The 26,839-nt window shown below is 47.8% G+C and overlaps 2 protein-coding genes across 6 annotated transcripts in view; one reads left to right on the forward strand and one right to left on the reverse strand.

Annotated features, from left to right (window-relative positions):
• Positions 1–484: 484 nt before the first annotated feature.
• Positions 485–6,361, reverse strand: ZFYVE19 (zinc finger FYVE-type containing 19). 4 transcript variants are annotated; one of them, XM_049898101.1, is made up of 11 exons: positions 6,135–6,361; positions 4,760–4,881; positions 4,536–4,589; positions 4,038–4,156; positions 3,792–3,937; positions 3,130–3,238; positions 2,121–2,333; positions 1,650–1,729; positions 1,246–1,344; positions 999–1,126; positions 485–914 (listed from the first exon to the last, which is right to left on the reverse strand). In XM_049898101.1, the coding sequence occupies exons 1-11, from the start codon at positions 6,186–6,188 to the stop codon at positions 836–838; spliced, it is 1,203 nt and encodes a 400-aa protein (XP_049754058.1). In that variant the 5' UTR covers positions 6,189–6,361; the 3' UTR covers positions 485–835. The 4 variants fall into 4 exon arrangements, with proteins under 4 accessions (XP_049754058.1, XP_049754060.1, XP_049754061.1 ...); XM_049898103.1 differs by lacking the exon at positions 2,121–2,333; XM_049898104.1 differs by lacking the exon at positions 4,760–4,881 and having other exon boundaries at positions 6,135–6,217.
• Positions 6,362–6,504: 143 nt separating this feature from the next.
• DNAJC17 (DnaJ heat shock protein family (Hsp40) member C17) overlaps positions 6,505–26,839 on the forward strand; it is a 40,616-nt gene continuing 20,281 nt past the window's right edge. Inside the window, exon 1 of one of the 2 annotated variants that reach the window (XM_049898105.1) lies at positions 6,505–6,634. In XM_049898105.1, coding sequence (XP_049754062.1) covers positions 6,557–6,634 — 78 coding nt within the window. In that variant the 5' untranslated portion in view covers positions 6,505–6,556. The remainder of the gene's footprint in view (positions 6,635–26,839) is intronic. The other variant, XM_049898106.1, reaches the window with a different exon arrangement.

The raw sequence follows: 26,839 nt of genomic DNA on the forward strand, positions 1-26,839 counted from the left end.
GAGGCTATGAAGAGGAGGGTAAAGGGTATAGGCTGAGGCCAGAGGTTGGGAGGTGGGAAGTTGCTGAAAGACAGACACGGGGTCTGAATGGCAGCCAGATCAGGGCATGTGCCCCAGGGATGGGGTCCTTTGGGAGTAAAGCCGCAAGCTGGGTCTGCCCCATTCAGACCCACATATTTCCTGCACACCTTGTTCGAATACTAGAGGGGCTTAGAAACCCAAGATGGTGGGGCCTGGTGGCTAAGCTGGGCTGCCCAGAGCAGGAAGCATAATTCAGATTCAGTTCAGTGGAACGAATATTCATGTCTACCAGGATGAGGCCACCTAATCAGGATGGGACTGCTCCTTCCTAGAGGAGCTTCCAGAATAGCTCAACCTTTCCCCTCATACCACAGGACTAGGTTTGTAGCCTACTCTGCTCTTGCTGCCTTTCACAGGGCCCAGACTCAGGGCTCACAAGCTTCAAGAGATAAGAAATGCTGGGTACAAAGAATCAATGTTCTTTATTAAATCCAGTAAGTGCCGGGGCTGGGCCCTGGGCCCTGTAAGCCAGGTTTCAGGGCTCATCCTTAGATTCAGTCTGGTCCCTTCCCCATCATGCCTCTCACTTCCAGCCCAGGCTTCTCTGCTCGAGGGCTCCTGACTCTGCCATCCTTCTGGTTTCACCAATCATCGTCTTGCGTGGAGAATCTTTCCTCCTTCCCGGAATACCGAGGCTCAAGAAGGGGTGCAGCCATCAGCAGTGTAACCTGCTGATGCCAACAGTCCCCAGCATGGGCGCCCCAGCCTGTGGGGCTACCTGTAGGACTGCCTTCCTGGGTGGGCCACGGTTTCCTCAGTGCTCTCGGCCTGCTTGCGGTGGGCAGTATGCAAATGTCTGGTGTTCTTTAAGCTCAGAGGCATCATGGCCCTCCCTGTGGAGGGAAGGAATGCATTTCAGGGTTCCCTGCCAGCCCTCGAGCCCGCCCAGTCCCACAGAGCACTCTGCCTGCGCTCACCGGAAGCAGCGGGCACAGTAGAGATCTCCGTCGCAGCCAGCACAGCGCAGGGTGGCGTCCTCATTGCAGATGCAGCACCAGGGCAGCTCCTCTGCCTCAGACTCAGGACTGGAGGTCGAAGCCTGGACCTTCAGGGCGTGGGGAAGAAGAAGGAAACAAGGTAGCCCATGGGCCATGGGAGCAGTTGGCCAGGCATGGGGAAGGCTGTGATGACGACTTGGAGGGCTATGTCTGGGGCTTTTCTCACCTCAGGCTCTGTCCTGTGGGGTTGGGCCCGGGGCCGGTGAGCTGGCTCTGCAGGGATGTTAAAGCCACTCGCCTCATCCAGGGCGGCTTCTTCAGTGAGCTGTGGACAGGGCCGAGAGGTCTAAGTCCCTGCTCCAGCCCCAGGCACCCCGTCCTGGCATTTCTGTGCTCTGTGGCCTCAGCTTCTCATCTTCCTTTACCTGCCTGTGGCTGCCGACTCCCCATCTTAAGGAACTAGGAGCAGGCCTGGGCCACAGGAGCAGTGGGGCCCCAGCCAGAATTGGAGCTGCAGAGTGACTGCCCATCCAGCCTCAGAGTGGTGATAGGGTGAACGGGGCCAGGTGGGTGGTAGGGCAATGAGGCAGAGAGGACAAGGGCTGCTCTGGTGGGTAAGGCAGGGCCCACCTGCTGCAGGACTCTCTGGATGGCTGTCTCCTCATCCTCATCGTCATCACTGTCTGGGAGGCGATAGTCCTGGAGGGTCACTTAAAGAGAGAGGCGGGAGCAGGAGAAGGGAGAGTGAGGTTGAGACCTGTGACCTGACTGGCTGTACTCTTGCCACTTCATTAAAATGGAGGAAGCTGTTCGCTTCCCAGCAGCACTTGTTTCAGAGTTGTGCAGCCTCTGCAGCCACTCTGATCAGCCTTTGTGCCACCCAGAGACCCTACCCATCTCTGCCCCACCCCTGCAGGGCTGGGCCATCACTGAAGTATGAGGGCTGGGGGCTGGGGGACAAGAACAGAAGTCTCAGCACCCAAAGGGACTGAGGGTTCCGTGGTCCCTGATTTCTCATCCACTCCTTTGCCCCAGCACCTCCTGGGGCAGGGGAGGCCTTGCTCAACAGACATGAGAGAGCGGCTGCTCCCCATGCTCTACCTCCTTCAGGGTCCAGGCCTCGCAGCACAGCCAGCCGCTTGGCAAGGGCCAGGATCCGCTCCTGCCTTGTGTTCTCCTCACGCAGCTCCACTGCTGCCTCCGCCAGCAGCCTGCTCTTCTCCTCCTCCAGGGACCAGGCGGCCTGCTCCTTGGGTTGAACACTCTGGGTCCCCCTGGAGCCACCCTGATTGAGGTCGTTCTGGATAGAGGCAGCTGAAGGAGTGACAGTCAGGGAGGCAGAGACATTCCAAGGCCTCTCATTCAGAAGCCACTGGGCCCATTTCTCAACTTTTTTTTTTTTAACTATAGGTCATCAGCTTTCTGTTCAAGCACTAGCTCCTGTGGTTTATGTTCATTAGAAATGAAATCAGTATTTCCTCCATTTTTCCAAACATCAGATACTAATAATCTCAGACCTGCTCTTTCCAGCCACAGCCATTCCCACCCTCCTGATATTTGAACATGCTGCTCTTCTGGTAGATGCCCCACAATTGAGGATCACTGCCCTAAAGCAGGGATCAGGATATGGGGCAGCAGGAAGCCAAGGCTGAGCCAGCTCTTTGCTGTTCAGGGCTGGGGTTAGCATTTCCCAGGAGCAGCACGGACAGGACAGGAGGGAAGCCTAGGTCTTACACATCACTGGGCGGAAGGGTTTTACCAAGGCGGATGATGTGGCTCTGACATGGTCACCTTTAGCTTAGTTTCAGGGCAAGCAGGTTTGAAGCCAGACAACCTTAGTTTCAAGGATCTACCACTTAGTAGCTGTGTGACTTTGGTGTCTAGCCCAAGGTGTAAGTTACAGGCAGAACCGAGGCTGATTCTAAAGCTCATGACGTAACCACTAGTCTTACACTGGCTCCCTTTGGAGGGAGGACTCAATAAATGCTAGCTCTTATAATGTTGACTGTTCTCTGATTTATATTCATCTCCCCGTAGGTGGGCAGCAGAGCCTCTTCCACCTGGGGAAGGAGGTGGGCAGGTCCCTAGGGAAGCCAGGTGCAGGGCTTACCTGGGCCTCTTCGTTCCCCGCTCTCATCAATAGCCACCTCGGCTGCCAGCTGTGTCAGCAGATCCTGTGCCTGCTGGGGCTGGGTCCTGGTGTCTGGTGGCTGATGGACCTGCCCAGAGGACAGAGCTTCAGTGTGCAGGGAGGGGAAGCGACACTATGAGGCCCAGAAGCAGTCTTGGTCAGGGGTGTATACTAAGGAGTTCTCAAAGCCCAAGGAGTATCAGTACCAGTAGCCGTAAAGATGATTCCAACTCATTGCGACCCCCTGTGTGTCAGAGTAGAACTGCACTCCATAGAGTTTTCTTTCAGAAGTAGATTGCCAGGCCTTCCTTCTAAGGTGCCCCTGGGTGGATTCAAACTGCTAACATTTTGGTTAGTAGATGGTACTTAACCATTTCACCACTCAGGGAAAGGGGATTAATTCAGGCCCATATAATCTAGTGGGTCTGGCAGTGCCCAACAGGACTGAGGGGCCACCTTTTCGTGCTCCACCCAATCCTGCTGCTCACCCCTGGTTCCCTGGCCTGGCAGCAGAGCTGAGGATCAGGGGGTGGGGGTGGGAGGCTTTGCTAACTCTGCAAAGTACATGACCGAATGTGCATCTGGGCTTCTGCTGGGCCCTCTCCCTAGGACCTCCTTCCCACCCAAGCCATGGCACCTACCGGTTGGGGGCCCTGAGAGGGCAGAACTCTGCCCTGCAATGTGGCAAGCCGTGCCTCCATCTCCTGGGTGGATGGGATGGAACCCTGGGCTTCGTCCCTCAGTGCAGCCAGCCGGGCTTCTATCTCTGCCTGTGAGGGCACTGACTCTGGAATTGGCATGGGAGGGAGCTCTGTAAGGCCAGAGGAATCCCAATCCCGGGAGCCCCTGGCTGTGCCCTTCAGACCACCCTGCCCACCCCCACTCACTGGGCTTGTTCTTCTGGCGGAGCCGTGCCAGGCGCTCAGCAATGACCTGGTCTTGTGGGGTCAGTCCCTGGCTCCGGGGAGTGCTGGGCTTCTGCTTGGCTTCCAAAGCTGCCATGCGTCTGGTGGGACATGAGACAGAGGCTCTTGAGGAAGGCAGGGAGTAGGGAGGAAGGTGACCACTTACTATTTCCCATTCAAATCATTTCTCTGCATCTGGTCGGGGGGGGTGGGTCTCTAATGGGCACCTTCTGTGGCCCTTGCTCATGTTGCCCTGCAGCCCAACCCAGCTTTAGCAGACACGGCAAGGTCTACCAGGCGCCTTTTCTGGGGAGAGGGCTGATGACCTGCTTTCTAAGCCCAAGAGGGAAGTCAGGAGCCTGAGACAGGGATTCTCTTCACCCTGTGCTTGCTCATTTATTCTAGGAGCTGGGAGGACAGTCCTACCCTGATGGTCTTTTGTTCTCTACCCATCCCCGTCTCTTTCTCTTCAGCACTTACTTCTTATAGTTCTGAGGTGGTGACCACTTGGAGGTGTTGGCAGGAGCGGCCCCTCTATAGTGAAGAAATCTAGTGTCAGAATTCTGCCACCCTGCCAGGCAGCGCCCTTCCCTCCCCCACTCCCAGTTTCCTGGGCTGACACCTGGTCATAGAGCACAGGGCTGTAAGAGCTGTCAGCTGTCCACTGCCATGCTTGGCTGGACCCTGGCCACCTCGCCTCTCACCTGGTCAGGACCTCGTGGCACTGCTTGCAGACTTTGTGCTGGGTGTTCCCAGCCCGGGGCACTACTGCACTGTAGCTGAGGCAGCCAGAACAGAAGGCCCGGCCACAGTTCTTACAGCCGCACTGCAGGAAGGAAAAGGAGGCTATACCTCTCACGTGCCCCTGCAGGCTCCTCCCTGGGACTCCTCAAGCACACAGACAGGGAAGACACTGATGTGGTGACCAGTCACTGAGAGGGGGAAGAGGAGTGGGGCCCCTGACGCCTGGGGAGAGACAGGGGCTGCAGGTGGGGCAATTCCTCAGTCTCCAGTCTCTTATTCAAATCAAGTACAGCTTCATGCAAAATTCCCAGTGCTTTCTACCCCAGCTTCAATTCCCAGGCACAGGGGTGTAGAAGGCAGAGAGACAAAGTCTCATGCTTCAAGTCACTGACCCTTCAACAAAGGAGAATCACAGAGTGCAGGGCCCACGCCTTCTCTGCTCTAGCCAAGTGGGCGGGTGGCTTGGTTTGGCATAGAATAGTAACAATAGCCTCTATTTATTAAGCACTTACTGTGTGCCAGGCACTGAGCTCAGTACCAAACATTCATCTGATTTAATCCTCACAATTTACATACATTACCTTAATAAATTTTTATAACCACCATTTATTGTCCCTATTTTAGATGGGGCCAGAGAAGTTACATGACTTGCCCAGACCAAGGAAGGTCATCGCGTGAACAGGACAGCAGAACTCAAATTTGAACCCTGACCACTCTGACTCCAAAACCCAGGCTAAGTGCTACACCATCCTGCCTCCCTGTGTGCCATAATTCATTCCATCTGGTTCTCATCTCTTGGTCAGATGCCCGGGCCATAGCTAAGGCACAGGAACTTGGGAGGTCCCTGAGGTCCCTGCATGTCTTTGCAATGGTGCCCTGGGGGCAGGAGGAAGGACAGTAATCTAACTCAAGAGACCCGGGAAAGGCAGGCTGCGATGGAGAAGAGAATAAAGGGCATGTGTGATGGAGAGTGATCACAGGGCATTAACTAAGACCGGGCTGCGGAGGAGCAGGTTGGAGAAGGAAACTGCCAGACCGTACATCTGGCGGACAGAAAGGCGTAGCTTTCCAAAAACGACAGCAGCATGCTTTACAGTTTATAGGGCACTTTCAACTCCAGATCTCACTGGACCCTCACAACTCCGAATGCGAGGCAACATTAGTCCCATTTTACGGAAATGGTAACTGAGGCTCAATAAGTTCATCAAAACCACACAGCTGGAAAGGGGCTGAACCGGGCCGTAAACACTGCAGTCTTCGGACTGCAAACCCCGTGTTTTTCCCTCCGCTCCGCGTCCTCCCTGGCCCTCCTGCCCCCGGGGAGAAAAGACTCGCCTCCTTCTTGAAGAGTGTGAACTTGGCTGCGCAGCCGTAGCACCTACTGTCCATCTTGGCTCCCGAACGTCAGGTTTGGCAGAGCTGAGGTCACGCAGGCCAAGCCAAGGACCCCTGGACTCTCACCCAGCACCGCCCGGCACTACACGCCCACCCGGGCGTTGCTGCTGCGGCCTCTGGCCGGGAGTCTGGACAAACCACGGGTGCCTGAGCGCGGCCGCGGCGGGGCGGGGACTGCTGGGAGTCGTAGTTCTTTCACGACAGCCCGCCTCCCTCAGAGTCAGGCCAACCAGACCCAGAACACTACAATTCCCAGGGGGCTAGACGCCATTAAGCCTGGCCGAGCCGGGAGGCCCTCGGGAGTCCGAACGCACGCTTAGGCTCTTGGGAGTTGTAGTACCAACCGAGCCAGGGTCGTAACCATGGCTGTGACCAAAGAGCTCTTACAGATGGACCTGTACTCGCTGCTAGGGATTGAGGAGAAGGCGACGGACAAAGAGGTGAGAACAGTGGCGAGGAGGGCCGATCCTGAGCCGTCCTTCCTGTCTTAGCACCTCGTCTGCTGCTGGCACTCGGTCTCGAGGTTCGACCGGGCGCTGGGCGGGAGCGAGGGGGGCCCGACGGCCTCAGAAGATGGGCTCCCAGACCTTTCCTGGGTCTGAGGGCCTCGAGGGGAGGGGCAGGGCGCACAGAGGACTCCTCGCGCCGCGTGACCGTGCTCTGTGGCCCCTGTCTGGGAGAGGCCCCGGGGTGAGCCTCCGGGGGAACCCTAGCCTCCTTTCTACGCCTGCGCAGTCGCAGCCTCTGCTTCCGCTTGTCTGTGGACTGTAGCTGGAGGTGCTTCGTTCAGTTTCGACTGAAGGCACATTTCACTCCACTTAGAGCCTTGGGAGGAAGACAAGCCGGGTCTCAAGGCGCCCCCACTCTCACTTCATCCCCCCTTAGGATTGTGACCTATGACTCTGCCGGCTGTATTTTCTTTTCCAGCAAGCTCATTGACTCTTTTCAAGTAGTAGATGTTTAGGTGTTGTACTTCTTAGTGGGCCAAAAGAAGGAGGGTCAGAAGACTCAGGCAGGTAGCCCGGGGTTCCACAGGAAGGTTTTAATAAAATGCCAGGGAATGGGACACTGATCAAGACACTGACCAAACTGTACTTAAGATTTCTGTTCCGTTTTCCTGAATCATGGTGGCAGTTATAGCCTGGTTGGAAGGAGAGTCCAGTAATTCATTGGATGGAAATTAATGCCAGCTATTGCCCATTTATTGCCCATTAGGAAACCCTGGTGGCGTAGTGGTTAAGAGCCACGGCCGCTAAGCAAAAAAGGTCGGCAGTTCAAATCCACCGGGCGCTCCTTGGAAACTCTATGGGGGAGTTCTACTCTGTCCTATAGGGTGGGTTTTTTGGGTTTAATGCCCATTAATGCCCTTGTGCTTCTGGGCTGCCCTGCTCATGGGCTGAATGAGCTGTGAGAAGCAGCAGCTCTGGGACAGAAAAGCTGTCCGCTTGCGCAGTACTTTCCACCGCAGCTACAGCTGAAATCAGAAGTAAGTTACAGCGATGCCTAAGACCCATTGCTATCAATTTCAATTCATAGACCCTGCAGGACAGGGTAGAACTGCCCTGTAGGGTTTCCAGGACTGTTGTCTTTATAGAAGCAGACTGCCACATCTTTCTCCCATGGAGCCACTGGTGGGTTCAAACTGCTTAACCACTGTGCCAGCAAGGCTCCTTCAAGGATGTCTGCAGGGCACCAAAACCGTCTACTACATCCCTTACCAAAAAAAAAAACAAACCCGTTGCCGTCTAGTCGATTCTGACTCATAGTGACCCTACATCCCTTATAAGTCATAAAATTGCAGTGTTAATAATGCCTAATAGGTATGTAATGCCTACTATGTGGTGTAGTGGTTAAGAGCTACAGCTGCTAACCAGGAGGTCAGCAGTTCAAATCCACCAGGTGCTCCTTGGAAAGCCTATGGGCCAGTTCTACTCTATCCTATAGGGTCACTATGAGTCAGAATTGACTTGATGGCAACAGGTTTTTGTATGTGCTGAATTTGTTAAATCATTTAATTAGTACTTCATTAATACTGAGAAATTATTTGGGACATTTCACACCAGATCCAGCCAGTGTGTTGGAACCCTGAAGCTGAGAACTCCTGATGAAGGCAATTGGGAGCCAGTGATGTATATATATAAAACTATATATGTATATACATACCTGTTGCTGTTGAGTCGATTCCAACTCACAGCGACTCTGTAGGACAGAGTAGAACTGCCCCATAGAGTTTCCAAGGAGCGCCTGGTAGATTCGAACCTTTTGAATAGCAGCTGTAATTTAATCCCTGTGTCACCAGTGTTTCCGTATATATATATATATATATGTAAAAATCAGAGAAGTAACATAATTGGATTTTTAAAGGAAATATTCAATATCAGTGTGCAGAATGGACACGGGGTGAGGGTGGAGGAGCTGCCGCGAGGGGGTCAGGTGGAGCTGTTGTCTAGGCAAGAGACCAATGCCTGAGCTGGGCAGAGGTGGTTGGAATCAAGAGCTCACTTAGATGGGATAATGGATGTGTGAGAAGGTTCTTTGTAAAGGATAACAGTGCTAATATTTATGGGTTGCTTTCCATGTGCCAGGTCCTTCCCCTGCGTTTTAGTAGGGGAGGCAAGATTCATGCACAATTAACTACAATAAAAGGAGAACATGGTAAGTCTTCTAAGACAAATACAAATAAAGTGTTGTGGATGTTCAGAGTAGGGTGAGATTACTTCTAATTTGGGAGGAGTTGGGGAAATAGAAGAGGCATTTGAGGCCTTGAAGGAAGGGCATAGTTTACCCATGTGGAAATGGAGGAAGGGCATTCCAAGAAAGGGGAGAGGAAAAAAAGAAAAAGGAGAGTATGTACAGTGCAATTTTTCTGGAGCATATACCAAGAAGAAAGGGTAAAAGAAGATAAAACTTGAAAAGTAGGTTGGGGCCTTTGAATACACTGGCTAGCTTCATAGTAATGCACACTTTTTGGTAGACAGCAAGAGAGACCTAGGTTCTGGTGTCCCTCCTCCTTGCGGGGGACAACACCTGTCACATTCTCTGGCGGCAACTGAATGTCTCCTAAACCTTGGTCATCTGGTCATATAGTCCGTGAGTTCTTAATTTTGGTCCACAGAAAGGTTCTAAGAGCTGCTTAAACCCTTGAAATCATGCATTATATGTTTTGTGCATTCATTTTGGGGCAGAGGAGGTAATTCTTACCCAAAAAAAGGCCAATCTCCTTCTGTTACTGATGGTGAAACTGAAGCTCAGAAACTCAGGTTGTTAGTGACAGAATTGGAACTAGATCCCCTGATGCCCAGCCCAGTCAGTGCTCTGTCCCCTGTGTCACCCTGGCCCTGTCACGCACCATATAGCCCAGTGGTAGTGATGGGTACCAACATCAGATTTAACTTCCGTTCAGGCCACGTCTCACAGTTCAAAGTCCATATATTCATCTCTCTACTTCTCTCCATTTGGATGTTTCACAGGGGTCTAAACCTTACTACATTCAAAGTTGAACTCTTGAACTTCCCTCTGGAAACCTGCTCCTTCGATGGACTTCCCATCTCAGTAAATCACCCAGCTACTTAAGCTGGAAACTCAGGGTCATTCTTGATCCCTTTTACCCTCTAACCCCTGCTATCTAGCCTGTCACTTATGCCCTGAGTCAACCTCCTAAATGTTTCTCAAACCTGTTCACTTATCTCCTGTCCACCACTACCAGTCTAGCCCAAGCCACCACCAACTTCTAAGTGAACGATTAGGGCAGCCTGCCAACTTGTTTTCCTCCTTCAAATCTATTCTATCCCAGCTTATTGTCTCCCTCCAATATATTCTCACAGAAAATAGAATGATCTTGGTACTCCCTTAAACCCTCTGGCACTTATAATAAAAGCCCTGCATATATGCTTTCCCAAGCTCTGCCAAGAATGTTTTTCCTCCCCTTCTTTAACTTGGGTTACTTTTACTCATCTTCAGAACTAAGTGTAGATGGCACTTCCTTGCCTGTTATTTTCTTTCCAAGCACCCCATTCTTCTCCTTTCCAGCACCCTCTCAGCTTGCAATTATGTATACATTTGTGTAGTTACTTGTCTCATGTCTTCCCTCCATCTGTACTCTCAGCTCTGATGACCAGATCTGGTCCTTTCACCTCATAGCAGCCCCTTACCTGGTGACTGGCACATCGTAAGTCTTAGTAAATACTTGTTAAATGGGAAGAATCAGGAGTCCTTTCTCAGGGCCTGACCTTCCTCAAAATATAAAATGAGGGAGTTAGGCAAACTTTGACTCCAGGGGTCAAACAGCCTGTTTTCTAAATGGTCCGTGAGAGTGGTTTTTACATTTTTAAAAGATTGTAAACAAAAACAAAGCAAAATGTGTGGTAAAGACCATTCAGGGCCTTGCAAAGCCTAAATTTTTTACTATCTGGCCTGTTACAGAAGTGTGCCAACCACGGCTAGAGTTAGGGACAAGTCCAACTCTACCGTTTTGTCTGTGGAGATAGTCCTTCTGCAGATGTTTTTCTTCATATCACACAAACCTGGGGGGCCTGAAGGGGACCAAACACCATCATTTGGGTGAATTTAGACAGTCCACAGTTCCTGAAGGTAGACATTTTTTTTGTTCCCTACTCCATCCCAGAGGAGTCAGGCAGGGCAGGGTGTTCCCGTCTGACAGGAATGTCTTGGGTTGAGGACCTAGGTTTGGGGTGGAAGTGCTCCTGGGGAGAGGACCTAAAACCAAACCAAACCTGTTGCTGTGGAGTTGATTCCCACTCATAGTGACCGTATAAGCCAGGGTAGAACTGTCCCATAGGGTATCTAAGGCTGTAATATTTATGGGAGCAGACTGCCATGTCTTTCTCCCACAGAGGTGAGTTCTAACTACCTTTTCAGTTAGAAGCTCAGGCCTTAACCACTGCCCCACCAGGGCTCCTCGGGGAGAGTATAATGGCCTGGGAATTCAGAGTCCTGCTAGAGCCTGAAGCAGTGAGCCCCAAACTCACTGTCTCTGTCAGGGCAGGGCAGCAAGGCCTGCCAAGGGGAAGAGTAGGTTGTCAATTAATGCTGTTTACAAACCCTCAAGAGATTCTGAAATAATTTTAGGAATTTGTTTCTGCCTACTTTCTTTTGGATGTCGGAAGAATCCCGGGAGAAGTGAGTTGCCTTCCTGATTACATCTCCTTCCTCATTAAATTTCAGTCTTGAATGCCTCAATACTCGCAGTTCCATTTTTTTTTCTCGCTTTCTCAAGTATAATTTTTGTTATTATTTTGAAACAATCTCACATGTATAAAAATGTTGCAAGTACAGTACAAAGAACTTCTTTTCCCTGAACCATTCCAGAGTGACTTGCTAACCTAATGCCCCATCACCTCCCACCTCAATGCTATTAGTGTGTATTTCCTACAAATGAGGGCCTTCTCCTATACAACCACACAGTACAATCATCAAAAGCAGGAAATTCACGTTGATACCTTACTACCATTTCATCCTTATTCAATAAGCTTCTTATTGTCCCAATACTGTCCTTTATAGCCAAAGGCTCTACTTCAGCGTTAATAGCACGTTGCATTTATTTACTGTGTCTATTTAGTCTCCTTTAGTCGGCAAACGTTCCTGTCTTTCCTCGACTTCCGTGACGTTGGCATTTGAGGAGGATAGGCCAGTTACTGTGTGGCATGTCTCTATCATTTTGGGTTTGTCTGCCGCTTCCTCATACTTATATTGAGATTATACATTTTGGGCAGGAATATCACAGAAGTGATTCTGTTTTTCTCATGGCATCTGTCAGATGGCATGTGATTTCAATTTGTCCCGTTACTGCTTCTCCACTGTAAGGTTAGTCTTTTTCCTGTTTGTAATTAATAAGTGGAAACCCTGGTGCTGTAGTGGTTAAGTGCCATGGCTGCTAACCAAAGGGTCAGCAGTTCGAATCCGCCAGGCGCTCCTTGAAAACTCTATGGGGCAGTTCTACTCTGTCCTATAGGGTCGCTATGAGTTGGAATCGACTCGACAGCACTGGGTTTGGTTTTTTTTTTTTTTTTTGGTAATTAGTAAGTATTTTGTGGGAGGTATTTTTAAACTATCTGAATATTCAATTCCTCATCAAACTTTCAATTTACTCATTCATTTATATCAGTATACCCGTTGCCATCAGGTCTGTTATAACTCATAGCAACTGTATAGGACAGAGTAGAACTGCCCCCTAGAGTTTCCAAGGAGCACCTGGTGGATTGAACTGCCGACCTTTTGGTTAGCAGCTGTAGCTCTTAACCACTGCACCACCAGGGTTTCCTATGTCAGTATGGACTCAGGGTTTCCTGTTTTATTCAGCGGGTTACTATCATTATCTATATGATGTTCCCAGAATTGGTAATGGGAGGCCCTTTAAGCTGGCTTATTATCCTGTTGTCATGATTCCTTCATCCTTTGAGGACTGCCTTGCCTTCTGGCACAGTAAGACGTTCCAAGCTCATCCTGTACTTTCTTTGCCCCAGCCCTGGAATCAGCCATCTCTCCAACAAGTCCTGGTTCTTTTTAGTGGAAAATGGAACTGTATTTAGAAACAGGGCTTCCGACTGGCTCCTTCCGGTTCGAACTTCTGCTAAGAATTTGCATGTCCACTCCAGATATACTGAATCAGAATCCCCAGGCGATTCTTATGTAAAATCAGTTTTGAGCACCACAGCTGTACTAGTGGTTCTCAAAATTCGTCCTTAACCAGCAGCATTAGCATCGCCTGGAAACTCGTTGGGCAGTTCATACCTACCAGCCACTCCACTGGAGAAAGATGTGGCGGTCTGCTTCCATAAGGATTTACAGCCTTGGAAACACTATGAGGCAGTTCTACTCTGTCTTACAGGGTTGCTATGAGTCAGAATTAACTCAACGACAGACATTGGGTTTTTGGGTTTGGAGAGCTTGTTAGAAATGTAAGTTCTCAGCAGGGGTTCAAACCAGAACAAACTGGTTCGAAGTCCTGTTTAGAAACCCAGGCCTGGGTGGTGGGTGTGCTCAACACTGTTCGGGAATCACTTCTCAGGCCCTGTCAGTGGCCAGAACTTGGGAATATGTATGCGTATGTATGGCTGTGTGAGTATATTTATATCTACAATAATTTCTGCATCTATTTGTATCTACGTATTAAAAACTATGAGTTCACACCAATACCTTCAATTCTATTCTGACACCAGAGTTCATTCTAGTTTTCTCCTTTTCTATATTTGTAACTCCCTTCTCTGACAGTGAAAAACGTAGCTGCCAATATTCTTAATAAAAACCAGTTGCCTTCTGGTTATTTCAACTCATGGCGATCCCATGTGTGTCAAAGTACAGTTGTGCTCCATAGGGTTTTCAGTGGCTGATTTTTTGGAAGTAGATCTCCAGGTCTTTCTTCCGAGGAACCTCTAGCTGGACTTGAGCCTCCAACCTTTTGGTTTGCAGCCATTTGCGCCACCCAGAACTAATATCCTTTAAATATTTTTATCAGTTCCTCTGTATCTCCTATTACTTTCTTCCCATTACCTCCCCTGGCCCCTCCGCATTCCAGTCAAGCTCTGACACCCCGTGCCAGGCTGCTCCCTGTGTGGGCACCTTCCTCACCTCTCTCTGGCTGCAGCACCCCACACCAGGTCACATCTCCCCCTCCCACGGGTACCCTCTTCAGTCCAATCAGGCTTGGATATGCCTTCCTAGACTGTCCCCCCGTGAACACCTTCCTCAGTTGTCTCCGGCCCTTACCCCTGTTGGCCACTTCTTCATGTGGACATCCTCCTCACCTACTTGGGCTCCAATCCCTCGAGGCGAGTCCCTCTCCTATGTGGATGCCCTTCTTTTTTTTTTTTTTTATTAATTTTTATTAAGCTTCAAGTGAGCATTTACCATTCCAATCAGTCTGTCACATGTAGGTTTACATACATCTTACTCCCTTCTCCCACTTGCTCTCCCCCTTTTGAGTCAGCCCTTTCAGTCTCTCGTTGCGTGCCAATTTTGCCATCTTCCCTCTCTCTCTATCTTCCCATCCCCCCTCCAGTCAAGAGTTGCCAACACACTCTCCAGTGTCCACCTGATTTAATTAGCTCTCTCTTCATCGGCATCTCTCTCCCCCGCACTGACCGGTCCTTTTCATGCCTGATGATTTGTCTTCGGGGATGGTTCCTGTCCTTTGTCATCAGACGTTCTGGGGAGCATTGTCTCTGGGATTCCTCTAGTCTCAATCATACCATTAGGTATGTTCTTTTCATGAGAATTTGGAGTCTGTATCCCATTGGTCTCCTGCTCCCTCAGGAGTTGTCTGTTGTGTGTGGATGCCCTTCTTAACCTGCCCAAGCCCTCACGCCCTGTGCCAGGCTTCCTCAGCTCCCCCACCTCACACAGATGCCTGCCTGGCTCAGCACACCTCAGGGCTTTTAGGCGTTTGATCAGGAACGGAAGGAAAACGGGAGACATACAATTATAAAAAGTAGGTTCTCAATGTAAAAAAATTGAAAAACAGAAAAAGAAATCACTCATAATCCCATTACCCAAAGATAACCATTATTAACTTTTTGGTATATGTGTCCTTTTAGTTTCTTTCTCCCATATAGAAATAGGGATATAGATACACACACATTTTTACATATTTTGTCTGGGTTTAAAAAAATTTTTTTATGTAGTGTTTTAGGTGGAAGTTTACACAGCAAATTAGGTTTCCATTTAACAACTTTTGTACAAATTGTTCCAAGCCATTGGTTACAGTTTTTACAATGTGTCAACATTCTCGTCATTTCCATTCTGTTTGTTCTGTTTCCATTGATCTAGCTTCCCTTCTCCTTGCCTTATCTTTGCTTCTGGGTAAATGTTGACCATTTGGTCTCATGTAGTTAATTGTTTAAAGGAGCATCCTGTGTGTATGTGTGCGTGTGTGTGTGTGTATCTTGTGAACAATTTTTATTTGTGAACAACTTCTATCAATAAATATTTTTCTCTGTTTAGATTTTTAAAGAAGAAATCTTGATGGTTTCAGCCTCACCGAGATGGCAGTGAGCTTACACTCGTATATCTTTTCTGTGAGGGAAACCAACCTGCACATATGGTCCCCCTTTGCAGAAGTAAACCTGCTGCCTGCTTGCAAAGTTTAGACATTCTCAGTTGTGGAGCCCTAGCACCAGGCCTTGTTTCTAGTGCTTTTCGTTCCCACCTAGCTTGTTTAATGTCTAATTTGAGTGTCTTCCTGGGACATCTGTTTTGGGCACCCCAGGGCTGTATTAAGTATAGGTGTTGCAGCTTCCACACCCCTGTGAGCAGGCGATTTTGGTCCTTTGCCACCAGCCATTGTTGCCACTGCCCCTTGAGGAGACCTAGGCAAGGTTTCTGCATCACGTCCACACCTGCTCCAACCAGGGAATCACCAGCAGCAGGTTCCTAGGACCTGCTGAGGAGCAGTACCTCTGTCTTGTCTTTCCTGGCCTGAACTAACATTTTTTCTGCTGCATGTTTTTTCTTTGTAGTTGTTTATCCAACTGTTATCAGCATTTCAACTTAGATGTCTGTTGACATCTCCAGACTGAATCCCTCACCCCCTCCCAGCCTGTGTCCACTCCATTGTTACCCATCTCATTATGTAAATGCCAACTCAATTCTTGTATTGCTCAGGCCAAAATTTTGGGAGCTGTCCTTGGCTCCTCTCTTTCTCTTATACCCCATATCCATGTGATCCGCAAATCCTGTCTACCCTACCGTCCACATATATCCGGAACTGGATTGACCACATCTTACCACCTTCCCCCTTGACCACTCCAATTCAAGCTACCGTCGCCTCTCACCAGGTGGCTGTAGTAGCCTACTATTTCTCTCCTTTTATTTCTCTGCTTGCCCCCTGGAGCCTCTTTTCCACTCAGCAGCAGGAGTGAGCCTTTCAGAATATAAGTCAGATCTAGTCACCTCTGCTCAAAACTCCCCATTGGCTTCTCATCAGACTTACATAAAACCCGAGGCTCTTAGGCTGGCCCTTGAGGCCCTTCTTGGGTCTCCTATGTCATCTCCTAGCATTTCCCCCCTTGCTCACTGTGCTCTAGCCATGTGAGTCCTCCTGGAATGTTTTTTTTCAAACTCTTCAAACACATTCATGCTTCAAGGCCTTTGCACTTGCTGATCTGCTTAGAACTTTCTCCAGGTAGCTGCAGATCTCATTCCCACAGTTCACCTAGCTCTGCATTCAAATATCACTCCCTCAGAGAGGCTTTTCATGGCCACCCACACCCTTACTCTGCTGTATATGTCTAAGCAGTACATACTGTTGTTGTCACTAGGTGCTGTTGAGTTGGTTCCGATGCATAGCCCCCTCATGTACAACGGAACAAGCTTTTGAGTCATAATGCAAAATTCCCTTTTGGAAAGATTGTACCAATTTATACTCCCACTTAGTAGTTACGAGATGGCCCATGTCCCTGCTCGGCGGCCACCTTCCTGACCCTTGAAAGCAGATGCTGTATGCCCAGCGCCTTGCCCGGAGCACGCACACAATGAACACTTGCCAAATCAAACTTTACAGTATTCTCCCTGGTTCTCTTTAGCCTCCTTTCCCTGGTCTCCATGTGTGTTTTAGAGAAGGATAGAAACATTGTCCATAAACAACATCTGATTCCACATTTTAAGTGCCTACTGTGTGCCAGTCTCTGAGTGTGGTGCTAGGACCACAAATACGAAGAGAACTGACCTCCAAGCCTTGTCTGCTCCCAGCCTCTCCATCTCTTGCTCCTATGGCCTATGATTTTGAAATGCAGAGGCTAAAGTTGGTAATTCCCCTAGAAGTTGACATTTTCTGATCAGCTGACGATTTCCTAAAGAGTGCAACTTGCTGCAGAAAGTAATAATTTTTATAACTAATCTTAACAAGTACGGCCCAGAATGATTACTTGTTATATCCACCGCGTGTTGAGAATAGATGGAAATCCTAAAACAGAACATTGAGCAACGCTGGGAGTTGTGAACGTACCTGTGTAATCAATCACCTTTATACTTAGGAGCAGTTAGAGTTAAGAAAGTGGGCTTTGGAGTCAGACTGCCTGGTTACTGGCTCCGTGACTCACCAGTTTGCAGCCTCTCTATGCCTTGGCTTCCTCATCTGCAAAATGGGAATAATGATAGGTCCCTACTTGATAGCATTGTTGTGAGACCTGATCCAGGTAAATCACTTAGTACAGCGCCTGGCGCAAAGTGAGCACTCAGTCCACTTGGTGTTGTCGTTGTTATCCCCCTATCCGTACATGCTAAGCTTTAAGGTCAAATATAAATCTCCCACAGCTCACATCCGAGGTTGCCCTCTCCGCCTCACCCCTTCCTCATTCCAGCCCTGACAGATCAGTGCTGACATACCTAACAACGCGCCAGTGATTCTCAGTGAGGAGCAGTCAGTGTAGAAAGGGGTAGGGAGTCATGTAGAATAAAGCTGAGGATCACGAGCGTTTACTAGTTAGTTCAGATCAACAGATTAGTGGAGTATATTACTCTGGGCGAGGTACTGGGTGGGCATGGTGAGGCTTGGAGCTGAATAGGCCATCACTGTGCTTTCTGACCGCTCACACTGACAGCCGTGAATTCTGAGGCAGGATGAAAGAGGTTCAGTTAAAGTAGATAAGGAAAGTGCTGTAGGAATTGAGAGGAAGACATGATTCATATGACTGAGAGAATCAGGGAAGGCTTCCCTGAGGAGGTGTTTTTGTGCAAGACCTTGAGGGCTGAAAAGAATATATTGCGGCAGAGTTAGAGGTCTCCTTTTTTTCCCCAGGAGAACGGAGGTTCAGAGAGGTTTTGAAGCTTGCCTGAGACCGCCCAGGCTATGAGTGAGTGTCAGGCTGGGACTGGGGCCCAAGTTTTATATTCTTTCCACTCCTCTGCAGCCTCTCTCTGTCTTTCTCTTCTGTCACCAGCAGCCTGGCCTTCCTTTGAAGCCCTTGGAAGGGTGTGTAATGCACTCCGTGGGGTGTGTATTACTCAGTGAAGCCAGCTGCTTGAAATGCATTTTGTTAAGCTCCTTCAAGACTCACATTTTAAGTCTGTTTACTGGGAAAACTACCAGAGGAACTTAGGACTGATGCTTGCAGGGAGTTTATGTTCTAACATGTGAGTTAAGTTACTTTGGGAAAAGACTAAACTGTTTGTGCGCTAGGCAATACGTGTAAGCTACGGATTTCTGGTACACCCTAGAACGGTACCCACTAACATTGTTTCTTATGAATTTAAGAAGAGTAGGTTTTTGGGGACATGAAGAGGACAGAGAAGGGCGTGAAGGAGCCGCGTGAGCATGAAAGCACAGAAATAAAAGTGCCTGGAATTTGTTGAGGGTGCAGCAGGAGATGAATCTGAAAAATGTGGTGTGTTTGGGCCTCTAAGGCCCTGTAATGATTAGACTTGGCTCTATGGGCACCTGGAAGCCATTTCTGGATCTGAGGTGTGCCTGACTCAGTCCACTGTCTCCAACAGGAGCCTTTCCCAAAGCTTCCTATCTCCAGACAGGGCACTGAGGCCTCGTAGCTGGTCAACGAGCCTGGTTTCACGTTCGGAGAGTTGCTCATTCACCAGGGGCCTGACTGATGCTGGGTGGTTCTGGGAGCCAGCCCTCCAGTCCTCTCGGTATCTCTCTGATGGTTAACTCACTTGGGTTTGGTTGTCTGGCTGAAATGAGGCTCTGAAGTGTTTAAGTTACTTCACTGCCTGTAAGTCAAAAGGAATGATTTGTTTTGTTTGTAAGCTGTAAGCTATTCATTAGCATTCAAGATAATAGCTCACATTTATATGACACTAAAGTGCCTTCACAGAAATTATCTCATTTGAGGTGATCTTCAAAACAAGCCTGTGAGGTAGGCAAGGCCTATTAGCTCCAGTTTATAGATGAGCTTAGACTCAAAGAGTCGCATTGATTTGCCCGGTGTAAGGTGGCTAGTTAAGGCAGGGCTACTGTGCAAACCCGGATTTTCTGCTCCTTTTTCAGGCCTTTTTCCATGACCCATACTTCGAGAGAAATGAGGGTGACGAGAGACGGGCCTGTGGGCCTCAGAAAGCCTCCCAACTCCATTTGTGACACAGATGGAGATTGGAGTCTGTCAGTGAAGCTGTACAATGCAAGTCCACACTCAGCAGATAGAAGCCAACCTGGATAGCTTGAGGAAGTGTGTTAAAATCTGTGTTAAAACCAGTACAGTGCCATTGTGGGGCTTGCTACCAACATCACAAAACAATTTGTGTATAAATTTTTGCATGAGAAACTATTTGTGCTATAAACCTAAAGCACAATTAAAACAAAAACCTACTACAGTGCAGTTTCCATTTCAGCTAAGGTGGCATTCAAAATATTATTTTTGTGCATATCAACTTTCACAATTTTTGTTGTTCCCAACTATTGTACTTAGCTATTTTTCTTTAAATCAACTCACTTCTTCTTACTAATATAAGTTTGTTTGTAAAGGAAACCAGGCCCTGTGCACGTCCCAGTTGTTCCAGGCTGCACAGCTCATTCTCCTGAGCCCGGACCCTGGGCTGGTTAGCAGCCTGGGCTAGATGTCTGCGTCAGGTCCGGGTTGTGCTACAATCATCTAGATACCACCAGTAGAGCTACATTTTGGGAGTGTTGAGCTGAAGGGATTGGTCTAGAAGGTGGCTGGCTTCCTGCTCGCCGTAAGAACAATCCATGCTTCTGTAGTGACCAGGCATTTGGGGATTTCTCTGTCGTGCTATCTCAGTATGGGCCCCAGCTTGAAAGAAATGCAAGTGACTGAACTTTCAGGCAGAGGAGGCTTTTAGGTAAGAGCTCTGTGGTTTACTTCCTGCCTGGGACATCAGGCAGTCACATAACCTCTGATGTTGGGGCCAGTGAGGAGATGAGATGTCTGCCTCCCCCGGGCTTGGGAAAAATTACTGCCCAGGCCGTGATTACTAACTGTTCGCATTACTGGAACCTGGCCTGGTAATGAATGTCTAGCTGATTCACCGGCTGGTTTCTTCATTCGCTACCTGTTGTCAGCTAGAGCTGCTGTGTGTTCTCCTTATCTGAGCCCAGTCTGTCAGCCTGGTTTTTGAGAACTGGGCCTAATTACTTGTACCAACTGGCTCCAACTATTATTACAAGAAAGGACAGCACCCTGTTTAAAAATCATGATCTCTTCTTTGCAGGATGAGGAACCCTGGTGGCAATGTGGTTAAAGTCCTCAGCTGCTAACCAAAAGGTCAGCAGTTCGAACCCCCCCTGCTCTGCAGGAGGAAGATATGGCTGCCTGCTTCTGTAAAGATTTCAGCCTGGGAAACTCTATGGGGCAGTTCTACTTTGTCCTGTAGGGTCGTTTTGAGTTGGAATTGGGTTTTAGGGTTTCTTTGTAGGGCACCTCAGTGGTGTCACTAGGGTTGGTGTCACCCAGTGTGGTAACTCCCCCCGTGCTAATTTACCACAATACACCAAATAGTGTAGCTAAAATCCTAGAAATTTTGACAGAATCAGCAACCATAAAAACACCGACAGCAGTGGAAACAACAGCGCCTGCTTGTAGTGCAAGCAGAGGACACCGGGTAATCAGAGCCTGATTGTGATCGGGTGATAACGACAGCTCTGACTGGGGCGCGTTGGAAGGTTCGAAAAGTAAATTAGCACAGAGTTTTAGCCTTGTTGGCATACTGATACATGGAAGCTGGGCTTAGGAAAATTTTTTGTTGTTATAACTATAGGGATATTTTTATAAAAATCATAAATTTCGTCTGAAACACTGCACAAAAAATTTATAGGCAGTCATTTGGCGTCACCTCTTCTGACAGTGTCACCCAGTGGGTCTGCACCCCCCTAGTGACGCCACTGGGGCACCTTTCTTTCAAGTTAATGATGACTGTTTTCCATTTATTGGCCCCCTCAGCGCCTTGCTTTTTTGGGTGAGTCAGAGTTCATTCCCCTCGGGAGGTGAAACTGAAGACAAGTGGGTCATCGGAAGCTCCTCTGTGTGCCTGGGGCAAAGCCCAGAGGAGGCGGCAGGAAACCCAGCTCCCAGCCCCCTCCCTGCTCTGGGCTTCTGTTGCTGCAAGTGGTAGAACCAGTTACGGGGCTTCGGAGCTTCCGTGAGAAGGGCTGGGTGTCTGCTAACTCCTTACTCATTCTTGCCCTCTGATGTGGGCTGTGGGGGATAACCTAGTTCCTCCTGTGGTTCTTTTGGTAGTCTGCTATAGTGATTTCTTCCCTTTTTAAGACTTGGTTTTTCAAGAGGAGGTATATTAGCAGGTAGAAAGGGAAATTTTGAAATGGTGGTAAAGCCTCCTAGGATGCAGACAGCCCCCACTTCCTTCTCCTCAGTGGGCCTGAAGTAATTGCACAAAGTTGAAGTCTTCTAAATGTGTTTTGGCTGAGAACACATAAATGTTTGCACCTTTCTTTCAGTAGATACTTACTGTGTGCCTAGGTTAAAAGCTACAGTGGCTAACCAAAAGGTCAGCAGTTCAAATCCATCAGCCACTGCTTGGAAACCCTGTGGGGCAGTTCTACTCTGTCCTACAGGGTCTTTATGAGTCAGAATCAACTTGACTGCAACGGAGTACGGGGACTGAGTGCCCAGTGTTGCAGAGTGCAGTATTCTGGGCCCTGAGAATAAGTCATACTCCCTGCTCATTTGCTTTATTTGTAGGGGAAACCTCCATTGCTCCCTAGGGTGCCCGTATGCTCTCATTTGAGGTTATCAGTATAACCAGTGTATCTGTTTTTCCAGACCATGTCAGCAAAGAAAGAGCAGATAAGGTGCACTTCTAGGGAAGTGCTGGCATCAGATACATCCTAGCAGAGGCTAACTAGGAAAGAGATTGAAAAGCTATAAAAAAAAAAAAAAAAGAAAGAAAAGAATCTAAGATTTAGCCCCTCAGGGAAGCATAGGAAAAGCATCCTAGCAGCACCTGAACATGTTGTTGTGCTCAGTAGTTTATGCTCTGAATGACGGCCCTGAGACACTGACAACAGGCCAAACTCAAGTCGTGTCTCAGGTTGGAGAAGGGGAGGTGGTAGGCAGGGGCATTTTAGAAGGCCATTAGGACAAAGTCCAAACTTCTGTAAAATAGAGTGTATATCCATCTGAGATCCTTGTCCTTCTGGAGCTTGGCCCTTGGAGACAGTCTGATTTTCAGAAAAACCATGGTCTGGACAGGGGGCGTTGGATGGGAAACCCCAAACTGTCACCCAGTGAAGTCTCAGGAAATGCAGATGAGTCTTTCCAAGTGCTAGAGGGACTGAGGGGAAACCTATAGATATAGAAGGGAAGTGACCAAGTGTAAGAAATCTAGTAGCCTTGCCAACTTCTCTGGGCACTTCTACTCCACCTCAGTGATCCCAGAACTGCGACTTAGTGTCATAGAAAAGCTTCCAACCCCAATTCCTGGGATGAGACAGTCCCGCCTTTATCTTACATCGTTATGTGTGTGGTCCCTCTATTTCTTGTCCTGTTGAAAGTTCCTCTCCTTTCTAACCTTATCGTTATTATTGTTGCTCAGTTCCAACGCACAGCGACCCCATGTGACAGAGTAAAACTGTCCCATAGGGTTTTCTTGACTGTAAGCTTTATGGAAGCACATTGCCAGGTCTTTTTCCTGTGAAGCTGCTGGTTGGGTTCCAACTGCCAACCTTTTGGTTAGCAGCTGAGAGCTTAGCCATTGTGTCCCTGCGCACCTTATCATCGTTGTTAGGTGCCATCAAGTCATTTCTGACTCATAGCAGCCCTGTGTACAACAAAATGAAACACCGCTCAGTCCTGCACCATCCTCACGATTGCGGCTGTGTTTGAGCCCATTGTTGCATCCACTATGTCAATCCATCTCGTTGAGGATCTTCCTCTTTTTCCATAATCCTCTCCTTTACCAAGCATGATGCCCTTCTCCAGGGACTGGTTCCTCCTAATAACATGTCCAAAGTACATGAAGTCTTATCATCCTTGCTTCTAAGGAGCATTCTGGTTTTACTTCTTCCAAAACAGATTTGTTCATTCTTCTGGCAGCCCATGGTGTATTCAGTATTCTTCACCAGCACCATAATTCAAAGGTGTCAATTTTCTTGGTCTTCCTTATTCATTGCCCAGCTTTCGCATGCATATGAGGTGAATGGAAACACCATGGCTTGGGTGGGGCGCACCTTAGTCCTTAGCACCTTGCTTTTTAATACTTTAAAGAGGTCTTTTGAAGCAGATTTGCCCAATGCAATATGTCATTTGATATCTTGATTGCTGCTTCCGTGGGGGTTGATTGTGGATCCAAGTAAAATGAAATCTGTGACAACTTTCTCCATTTATCACCATGTTATTGGTTCAGTTGTGAGGAGTTTTGTTTTTTTTTTATGTTGAAGTGCAATCCATACTGACCACTGTAGTCTTTGATCTTTATCAGTAAGTGCTTCAAGTCCTCTTCACTTTCAGCAAGCACAGTTGTGTCATCTGCATAAAGCAATTTGTTAATCAGTCTTTTCCAATCCTGATGCCTCGTTCTTCATATAGTCCACCACCCCACCACCCAACCCACTGCCGTTGAGTCAATTCCAACTCATAGCGGCCCTATAGGACAGAGTAGAACTGCCCGATAAGAGTTTCCAAGGAGCGCCTGGCAGATTTGAACTGCTGGCCTCTTGGTTAGCAGCTGTAGCACTTAACCACTACGCCACCAGGGTTTCCTCATATAGTCCAGCTTCTCCAGTTACTTAGCATACAGCTTGAGCAAGTATGGTGAAAGGATACAACCCTGATGCACACCTTTCCTCATTTTAAACCACATGGTGTTCCCTTATTCTGTTAGAAGGACTGCTTCTTGGCCTATGTACATGTTCTGCGTGAGCACAATTAAGTGTTCTAGAATTCCCGTTCTTCTCAATGTTATCTGTAATTTGTTATGATCCACACAGTCGACTGCCTTTGCATAGTCAACAAAACACAGGTGAACATCTTTCTGGTATTCTCTGCTTTCAGCCAAGATCCATCTGACATCAGCAATGACATCCCTAACTCCACGTCCTCTTCTGAATCTGGCTTGAATTTCTGGCAGTTCCCTGTCGATGTACTGCTACAACTGTTTTTGAATTATCTTTGCACATTTCATTTTAATACTTTACTTTGTCTTCTTGAGCTGCCATATCTTCCATTCAGCTCTTTTACTTCATCATTTCTCCTATTTGCTTCAGCTACTCTGCATTCAAGAGCAAGTTTCAGAGTCTCTTCTGTATTCATTTTGATCTTTTCTTTCTTTCCTGTCTTCTTTATCATAAAACCAAAACCAATCTTCTTGCCGTTGGTTAGCAGCTGTAGCTCTTAACCACCTGCCAAAGCCTAAGGCCACCTGATACATTCCAGTGCACAGTGGTTAAGAGCTCGGCTGCTAACCAAAAGGTCAGTAGTTCGAATCCACCAGCTGCTCCTGGAAACCCTATGGGGCAGTTCTACTCTGTCCTATAGGGTCCCTATGAGTTAGAATCGACTTGATGGCAATATGTTTCCTTATCATAGTTAATAAAAATCTGTACATTTTTACCCTGAAACTAACCTCTTAAGCTGCTGATAAGTAAGGTTGTTTAACAGTAAACAATCTTGACACCAGAAGCTTTTTCAAAGGCCTGCTTTCGACAGTTGTGTTTACATATCGAGAAGTTCTTTTGGCAGCAGTCACTCCAGGAGGGTTGGGTAAAGTTGGGAATCCAGTTTGTAGCATAAAGTACCAAACTCCAGGCCAACTGGTTGGAAGTCAAAACTGGCCTTCTGGGCTAAAACCAAGGAACGGGCCCTGCCCAGGGTAGGCTTAGCAGCTAAATATGGCAATAACTAGTTAATCAGGCCAGACACACTTGACCAGCATTCTTAGGCCAGTTGGGTTTTGGTTCACAGCCACTGTGGAAGATCTCAGGCTACCTACCATTGCCCTGTACTCTTTGAGTGAGAATATTTCAAGCCCCTGGAGGCTAACTAAAGATTGAATTTTAGGACTACCACCCGGGAGACTTAAAACCAACCCCGTCCACCTAGAGAACAAGTCAGATTTGCCTGGGCCCACTGTGGACCCAGCCAAGTCCATCCCTGGATTTCCTGTTAGGAACTGGATCAGGGTCAGAGTTGACCTCCCTCATAGGGAGCCTGGAAGGTCTGGTTTGGCCTAAAGTAAGGGACTCCTAGGTCCATAGCAGTCTGTTGGCTCATTTAGAAGACTCTTAGGCGCATTTCATCAAGCAGGCCATATTCTTTATAAGAATCAGGAAAGGAAGTGGCCTGTTTGGCTGACAGAAGGGAATTTAGGAAAAAGACTGGTTATTGCTAACTGAAGACACATTTACCAGCTGAAGTAACTCAGCCTTCCAGGGTGGACAAGGGAGAGGTCTGGGAGCTTACATTGAGAGCCCAGATTCTGTTGGTACTTCATTCACATGGTCATTTCCTTTAATCCTCACAAGAGCCTATATGTAGGGATCATTATCCTCACTTTGTAGCTGAAAAGGGAAAGGCCAAGTGAGGTATCTAAGGCTGAGTGAAATTCAGTCATCTGCCCAAGGTCGTTCAAGTATGTGGACGATTCACAATTTGAAAACAAGCTGTGAGAACCTTCTCTGTCACAGTGAACCATGCTGTCTCCTAGCTTGGTGCAGTGGAAAGAAGCTAGACAACCTTGTTTATTTGCTTGTTTTGTTAACAGTTTGTTTTCCTCATGCAAAAAGTAATACATTTATCGTAGAAAATAAAAATCAAATTTAATCCTCTCTTCCAGAGATATTTTTATACTTTCTTATTTTCATTTGGCAGGGATGAAAGTCTGGGCTCCCTCCGGCAAGGTGGAAGTCTAGGCTCCCCACTTGGCCTTGGATGGCGTGGGTGGGGGCGGAGACCGCAGTCTATCTCTGTGGTGTTTGGCTGGAGTGGGGGGTCGTTATCTAAAATAACGACGGCATGGTTTTTCATGGAATGACTTGTCAGTATCATCATTTACTTAACCTCTCTTTTTGTCACATTTTCTTCATCCTTAGGGTCATTTTGAGGGTTAATTAAGTTAACGTATGTAAAGCGCTTTAAACCGGGGCTCCTTACTGTTGTATAGGGTCTGGCTACTATTTTTGTTATTGTTTTGAAATTGTAATTATTTCTGACTGTATTATGAATAATGCTACAATGAACAGCAGTGTTTATAAATATTGTTTGACTTTCTAAATCTTTCTTTAGAACAGACTCTTAGAAGAGGCCTTGCATTGTCAAAGGGTATGAACTTTGTAAAGCCTCCTGATAAGTACTGCCAGATGGCCTTCCAGAATCATTGTGTCAGTTTACCTATTCACCACAATGCCACCAACATTGTGTCCTTTTTTTTTTTATTGTTGTCAATTGATAGGTGGAAAATGACTTAAGTTTTGTGCTTGTGAAGCTTAACATTTTTTATGTCGTTAACCATTTATACCTGTCTCTTCATGTTTTCTCTATTCTGTTGTGGTTTGTTTTTCTTTTATGATGTTGCATGAGTTCTTTATATATTAAGGATGGCATTGTCCATCATATTTGATGCAGATACTTCCTCAGTTTTCTTTTCCCCTTTTAATTTTGTCTATGATTTTTGACTTAGAGAAACCAAAACATTTCTCACAGTCAAATCCATCCATTCTTTGTGTACATGCGTGCATGTGTTTGTGTGTGACTTCTTCCCTTGCTTGTACG

Source organism: Elephas maximus, chromosome 10, assembly GCF_024166365.1.
Source record: "Elephas maximus indicus isolate mEleMax1 chromosome 10, mEleMax1 primary haplotype, whole genome shotgun sequence".
In the NCBI taxonomy this organism is placed as follows: Eukaryota; Metazoa; Chordata; class Mammalia; order Proboscidea; family Elephantidae; genus Elephas; species Elephas maximus.